This window comes from Haliaeetus albicilla, chromosome 3 (assembly GCF_947461875.1).
Source record: "Haliaeetus albicilla chromosome 3, bHalAlb1.1, whole genome shotgun sequence".
Taxonomy (NCBI): Eukaryota; Metazoa; Chordata; class Aves; order Accipitriformes; family Accipitridae; genus Haliaeetus; species Haliaeetus albicilla.
The window spans coordinates 8,703,113-8,711,107 of record NC_091485.1 but is presented as its reverse complement, the minus strand read 5'-3'; the positions used below and the strand labels follow the sequence as shown (position 1 = coordinate 8,711,107).

Below are 7,995 nucleotides of genomic sequence, written 5' to 3'. Positions count from 1 at the left end.
TATCATCTAAACCAAGCAAAGCTACACTTCAAATTAGAGCATTTAATAATGCGGTACCTCCGACCTCAATCTTTTTGTCACTGCATTCCCTGTCAGTAAAACAGGGGTGCTCTTCCTTCATGGTCATACTGTGAAGATAGAGTAGTAAGTATTTGGGAAGCACTAAGACACTGTAACATTCAAATTACATAAAAAAAAGCTACGAAAATAACCGTTATTTTTCAGGCTAGTGATTTACTATGGGGAAGTAAATAAGGCCATATATTGAACAATGAGGATTAGGCAAAGTAAGCCTCTCAAAATCCTTCCTGTATACTCAGTGAGGCATGAAAAAGACAGTTTCCACATCTTTTGTAAAAAAAAACCAGGGAACATAATGCAAGAAAATGATGTAATTAAAGACAACAGTGTAATAGATGCACTGAGGCTAAATTTAGATTTCATGAAGAACTTTATTTGTGACACTTAAATATTCCATTTGCAATCCTATCAAAAACTTTCATGTTGTACACATGTAAGTTTTCAAGATGATGTACACATACAGTTACATTTTGTAAATCCTGCTTCTTTCCAATTCTCAGCACTGAGAAATTTCTTCTTTCATAGGTACTATCCTTTGTTTATGTGTAACAAATGCCCAGGTAACAGCTCATTTTAAGCAAAAGGAGCCCTGAAGGAGAATTGCACCAAACTGCTTATTAAAGATTGTGTCAGACACAGCTGCCTGCCCAGCTGCCTTTTTTTTCCTTAGAAATCCCCAGAATGTTTTGCTACCGTGAAATTGGTAAAGTGCATCCCCTAGGATGAAATCCTCTGAAGTAGCACACATCCTTTATCTGATATGGAAAAAGGCTTTATATTCTTATTTGGTGGTCTACACCAGACACCCTCTGTATCTGCTTATTCCTTGTTGGCTAAAATATCAGTTCACAAGAATTGTAAATCCTGTTCATTTTGCTCGAAAATCAAATGTCATTTTCTTCCCGGCATGTTACCCAGTCACTTCAGCATTTCAATCACGTGAATCCTTCAACTACGTTTCAGGAAAAACAGTTATGTCAACTATCTTACTGCTAATGATCATTTCCAATTTCTCTCAGTTATTACTAAGTCTTCTCACAGCATATGCATAGTTAACATTTTTGTTCTTTATATATTCTTTACATTTGCTCATCACAGAGTACCTATTCATGAATTTCAGGTCTAAGTATCTGTACCGGTATGGCTCCCTTGACTGCTTTTTCTTCAGCTGCAAGAAAGAAACTGCATCTGCTGCAAGTCCTCTCTCACTCTGGGAGATGGTCTGATGCTACATGAAACATGTCACGCTACCTATCAGGCCAGTGACTCACCTCCTGCATCTTCCATCTTCTTGCTTTTGGAGTTAGGAGAATTCATTGAGAATGTCCTACCCCCGTTTTGTCTCCAACACCCTTCAGAAATCCTGAAGCCTCTAGAAGCATGCCATCTCCAGCAACGTCATTCCTGTTGGTGCTGACTAGGACTGGTGTAAACAGGCTTGTCTATTGATATAAAAGTCAGTGAGTAACGGATTGAAGAACAATACTGAAAACTGTTGATCTAGGCATAGTAATTTTAGTACTGCATATACACACGTAATTGTTTTTCTCTGTAAATGGGAAGTGGAAGAATACTGCAGCGCCCTAATTCAAACCCGGCTATTGCTGTTGCAGTCAACTGCTAGCACTCCGACAGAACGGGGGGAGCTCCGCTATCCCTCCCTTCTCTCCCTCCCGAGGACTTTCCCACCTACCTCAGTTAACCTGCTAGCACAGTCAAAATTCTGTCTTTGTTACGAGGATATATGGCATTCTCAAACACTGCCAAAAAACCCCACAGTTGCAAGCGTGTATACACAACTGCATGATCCTAACCCTGTAGTCTCTTTAGACCTTTTGATTGCTACATCTTTGTATCAGGGTATCAAGAACAAAGCTCAATTTCAAATTAATCTCCCAATCTAAAGGCTTTAAGACAGTCAAATGAAATTAAAAGAACATCAGATTTTAAATTACCAACCCAGCAGTATCACTGCGTAACGACCCGTGTTTTCGTTTTCATACATAGGGAACAGGAGCACAATCCCATCAGTCCCAGCATTACCAACCAACATGAATTTCCCCTTCTAGTAAATCTTATCACTTCCTATAACAAAAATTGAACACAGTTTTGAGTCTTTGTTTCAGCAGAGCTAGCAAGAAATACTGCTTCCAATTCATGTTGATCGATGCGTATACAATGATGACTGTTGTTCCTGGGTGTTTGTGCAAGCTCTAAAAATCCTCCATCATAACGGTTCGGTCAAGACCGAAGTGGTTTAGTTCTTAGAAGGAAGGTTCATATACTGTCTTCTGTTGAAGTGAAAATTCAGTAAGTTCTAGCCCATGTCAAAGACCCACAATGTTTAAATGAAAGGAGAACGGGTAGCTACCTGATGAGTTCAAGGAACTATGATAAAGAATTAGGCACTAGACTGCAATCTGGATTGCAATTTATTTTTCTTTAATAAAGGAATACAAAGACTAAGAAATAAGCATTTTTTTAAAATGACTTTTTTTTTTATTCCAAAAAATCAGCAAGTTCAATCAGTACGTGCAACCCCAAATTCTCGTTTTGGGGATAATACCATCAGGTAATTTATTAAAGGTTAAAGACTCCTTGCATATTACTGTTCTCCTCACGAGGTGTATTCAGCACAGGACTTGGAAAATTGGGAAAACATTTTGCACAGTTTAGTTTTGTAAAATACTTCTGGCTTAATCTTTTGTGCCTCAACCGTGCCAAATATGCCCCATACCTAGGGACATCCAAGGAACATCAGACAAGGGGAAGGGAAAGAACCTGGGAGAACACAGAATCATGCTGATCCAGTATAATGCCTAAAAAAGGGCAGTAAACATAGGAGGGGTTGTATTCACAGCTAGGCAATGAGGAAGGAGTAAAATCCCTTCTGAAGACAGATTTCTTTATCTCTACCCTACAATTTTATATGGCGTACTGTACGCTGGGACGATACCTTCTTCGGACACTTTGTTCGGTCGATCTCTCTATGTTTAAAAAATGTCCTTTCTTGTTTTGAACAGAGTGATGGTACAAAACGAAAGAAGGATGACTTCCCAGTGTGCACTGCTGGTATCCCATTATTTTAATCTAAGGTTATCAATAAGCTTGAGTTGCAAGTTTTGGTCTTATGGGTGCTTCACACAGTTAGTGGCAAAGGGGAAAAGAAACACGTGGCTCTAAGTATAAAAGGAAGATTAATACTAAGAAAGGGGGGGGACCTACTGGTTCTTGATTTGGACCATGTGGAAATTGTTCCTCTCTCTCGCTTTTTCAAAGAGAGCCCTAGGAGGCCAGAACCAGATGAAGTATCAATTTGTGACTGAAGTCCTCCAATTTTTCCATTTCTGTGGGGCATCCAGCCCCTTCTCAGGAGAAGCCCAAAGTCCACAGTCCATTCCTCAACAGGTAGCCCTGATCTCCTGCAAAAGGAAGTTTGAAGATGTGCATTGTCAATCAGATGCTTCATAGAGCCCTTCACCCTCCAAACTTGAAGCTTGACATTAATACAATTCCAGTGAGATGAGAAGAAGAAAAGGGTATCGAGAAAAAATGGTAAGTAGATGGACTAAAAGGCCAACATAAGGGGAGCAAGCTGGTGACGTTGCTACGTTCAGTGTCTGCTTTTGAACTCAACATGACTGTGTCTGCCTAGCTATTCAGCCCAGGCTAGCAGGTTTGCTGGCATATGAGAAAATTGCTCAGCTGCGTGTAACTAGAAGCCCAAAACACTCTACACAAGTGCAGAGTGGGAAGACATATGGAAAATCATTTCCAATTACTGTTTCACTTGCGTAACACCACCTGATGATGAAATCTTGGAAGTCCCAAAACTAAGAAAACCTCACTGACCATGGAGGTCAATGAGAATTTTGTCTACAATTGTAATAGCTGGGCCCTCATTAACTTACTAATGTAATTCAATCAACAGTCAAGAAGGCAGAGCAGAAATGAATAGAAAATCCTTGCTGTGTTGCTGGAGCTCTCACAGTTCTCTGATGCAGCCACCCAGTTTTGATTTGTGGCTCCACAAAGTGCTAACAGGTGAACAGAAGCATTACTGAGTTCAGGAAAGGGAACTTGAGAGACCATAAAATAAAGCTGTCTTCTCCCAAGTGCTGCAAGAATCAGAGCCTAAGAGATCAGAGAAATGACTAAAAGAAAACCACTGACCACAAGAAAAAAAAAAAAAAAAGAGTTGTTAAGACAGTTCCCACTCTGCTGAATCACAAAATATTTTATTAATTCTAACATCAATTTCATCAGTCCAGCCCACAGAGACAAAACTTTAAAGGTGCTCACAAAAACATTCTATCTACATGGGTTTAGAAAGACCTTGGAAGAACCTATGTACACATCTCCTACAGGCAGAAATTCCCCCCCACACCACCCTAATCATATAAATAGGTATGCCAAAATGGCATGAGCTTATGAGGATTCAAAGAAAAGGCTGTACATATTTTATAGAAAACATGAACAAAGGCAAATAACAAAATCCATCCAAAACTAATCGAAACAGATGCCAAGACTTCTGATGGAAAAAGGTTGAAATTTTCACGATTCTACACATAAGCATACCTCTAGCTGATACAGAAAGAAACTTTCCTTATGAGCTGAAACCCTTTTCATCAACATTGTAATGATGATGGTCAATGACCAAATACATGGCTATACATGCTACTTGTCTGATTGGGTAAGGCAGATCCCACACACCACTGCAGAAAACATCTTCTACTGGTGCAAATTAAACCCCACGTTTTCAATAGGACTATGTGTGTTGATAAGGCCAACTTACCAGAAAAGGAGTTCCCAGACAAAATACAAGTTATATCTGAAACACAATTCTTTTTGTATTAATATCAGCTGCATATCATATCAATTAGTTGCAAAACCATTTTTGTTTATATAATCATTTTTATATGAACCATTTAAACATTTAAAAATTTAATGAAAGATACAATTTCTTAGATTCATTTTCTCTAACTGTAATTTTGAAATTTGTCACAAGAATTATTGCTAGGTCTGATCTTGCAAGTTTTACACACATTGAAAATCGACATAATGTTAAGTAAGTTGTGCAGTCTGGGACATAGCCGCATTGCTAGATTCATGTGAATCCAAACAGCTTTTCCCAGAGCATCACCTTTAAATATTGTTGCCTTATTTCTTTAAGAAAGATGAGAAAATCCCCATTTTACTCCCAAACCAGACTTAAGCACAATTAGAAACTTGCCAAGTGCCATGAGCATCTAAAATCGTCACAACATTTAATGTATAGTATTGTCAAGCATGTGCAATCTGTATGCATGTAGACTGTTACTTGTGCAAAACCCTGCAGACCTACTGCCGTCATGTGCAAATCCACACTGTCTTCAGTGAGGGTTTTGTGATAGTCACTTAGGGCAGAATCTGGCCTACATTTACCTTCCTGGTATTTAAAAGGCAACAAGAATTATTAACTACTACCTGTTAAAAGGCCCAACTGCAGAATGTTTTAGTAGAAAAATAAACATTTTAAGTTATTGGCAGATAACATTAGTGCAATTATTTTGACTGCCTTACTTTCACACATTAGATTAAAAAAAATATATTGTCACTTGTGAAAAGAACCCAAGACACTTCAGAAGCAGTTATGTAGCTGCCAAATAAAGAGAAAAGAGGAGGAGCGTGTGGCATGATACAACCACTGCACTTACTTTACATTGCTCTCAATGCTTAGTGCCTTTTAATGCTCCAGAAAGTGAAATCCAAGGCTTGTAAACTAATTACAGTTCTTTCCATACAAAAATATATCACTCATGATCTTCAAAAGGCTGACTAACCGCTGACTAGAAAGAGCACATTTACATGTTCAGCTATATCCTAGATGACATCTGTATCAACTTCTTTCTTTGAAGAACCACTTTTGGTAGTCTGAGTTCGTACATGGTCGTAACAATGGTGCTGGGTTACCATCGTAAGCATTTGACTCGGCTTGTACGCACTTTTGAGTCTGTAGATGAAACAGGGTACCATCCTACAAAAGACAGAAATAATTTTTGCTTTTCAGGTCTTAAAAACTACAGGCATATCCCTGTGTTTTAAAAGTAACAGAAGACATTAGGAACAAGTAAGTATCACACATACCCTTCTCATGGGGCCATGCAGTGAAGCCAAAATGCCTAACTTGAGGATCTCTGAAACTTTATCAAACGACCTTGCTTTTAAACCTACATTAACATTGCTTTAGAGTGATTCGTGTCTTGACATCTGAGCCTATAAAGGATGTGCTAACTTCATTCACTTCCATTGCCTTTTATTACTCCACCAGAATATGGGCAGAAAAAAACAAAGCCGAGTACAGGCATCACCCAAATTCATCAACTTGCTGCACATCTCGCAAGTAAAATGTTGTTAGTAAGTGTAGATGCTGGATATATTTTTAGCAAAAAAAAAAAAAATTCCCCTTTCTTCACAGGGTATATTTTTAGTGGAAAAGGCAAAAATATCTAAGTGTGCCCCTTGCCTGCAGGTGTGTGTGGAGTCAGCTTGCTTTGCTGGAGGGCAGCACAGCTGCATCAGAGGTGCAAGGTCTGACAGGCCTCCGCAGTCAGATTCCCTAAAAAACACATTCAGAGGCCTCAGGCCCTCCTATTATGCGAGTCTCCGAGAAGACTTCATCTCCAGCTCTGTCATCTAGGATAGCGAGCTGCAAAAAGGCAGCGTAGCCAGCTGTGGAGAACCGCCCTGCTCCAAGACCATTCCCTTGGCCCTGGTGACACTCCCACACGTAACCACTTCCAAAGCCTCTGGCGGCCTCAAAAGAAAAATGCCAACTCCATGTTTCTGAGCGTAACCTTGACTCCTTTGGAAGTCTGCTCCTCCCGTCGTCAGGAGTACCGCACTAATTGCGCCTTGAGCCACAGCCCCTAATGCCCAGCAGCACGTGCTTGCTCACGGGCTTGCTGACAGACTTGGCTGCTGAATGACTTTCCCGTTTCCATTGTGATAATTCAAATTTTTGAGTGGACTAATCAATATCTGCCTCGCTTGTTTTTGACTCCGTGCCCGTAAGAACTTAATTCTTGCCAGGCTGCTGGGAAGGCTGTTTGAATCTTTGATTATGCTACATCTATAAGGACAGCGTCTGACACTTCTCCGCACAAAGCAAGAGAAATGTGGTGCTGACATCTCACCCATCACTTGCCTTAAAAGGTGGGGACTGGTAGTTTTGATTTAATGCAACAGAAGAGGAGGAATTGGAGCAGAGCAGTACATTCAAATCACACACAGGCACAAAGTTATCACGAGGAAGAAAGAAGATTTAAAATACTTCCTAAAGTTTCTGATGCTAAAAGTTAATGGTTAGGAATGCAGTGGGAACAGATATATTCCAAAACTGTGTTTTCTCAATTATTTCCTGAGGGTCATACGTCATCTTGGGGATTAATGCATATGACCTTGAAAAATTTTGTTAAAAGTCAGCATTAAAAATGCAACATCATTTATAAAGTCAGCCTTCTGAATATTTTGTTTTACTCAGTAATATCACTGTGAGCTTCAGTCTGGACTAGATTTAGTGAATGGACAGAAGTTTTCGTATTTTTCTTTAGAATTTACTCTGCCACCTATCACTGGTGGTAGTACCTAAGCATGAAATCTGTCAACCGTGGAGCCTGTAGAGTTTAGATACATTATGCAGACACCTTATGTAAATATACCATTCTGATATATTATGTGACCTTTTCCCTTAGCCAAATAATAACACCCCAGAACCTGACCAAGGCCATCATTTTTCATCCAATTTATTTTCTCTCAGGCATCCAGGAACTCCTTTAGAGATTAAAAACTACTAAACACAAGGTTTTCTAAGATCACACGTTACGTTTATTAAATTTACTCCATACTTATCAATATTTCTTCCCTTTGGGAGCA

The 7,995-nt window shown here is 39.4% G+C and overlaps 1 protein-coding gene across 1 annotated transcript in view; it reads right to left on the bottom strand.

Annotated features, from left to right (window-relative positions):
- Window positions 1-4,302: 4,302 nt before the first annotated feature.
- Window positions 4,303-7,995, bottom strand: part of GALNT12 (polypeptide N-acetylgalactosaminyltransferase 12) — a 48,460-nt gene continuing 44,767 nt past the window's right edge. The window contains exon 10 of the mRNA XM_069778772.1: window positions 4,303-6,097. Within this exon, the coding sequence (XP_069634873.1) occupies window positions 5,960-6,097 (138 nt within the window). The 3' untranslated portion in view covers window positions 4,303-5,959. The remainder of the gene's footprint in view (window positions 6,098-7,995) is intronic.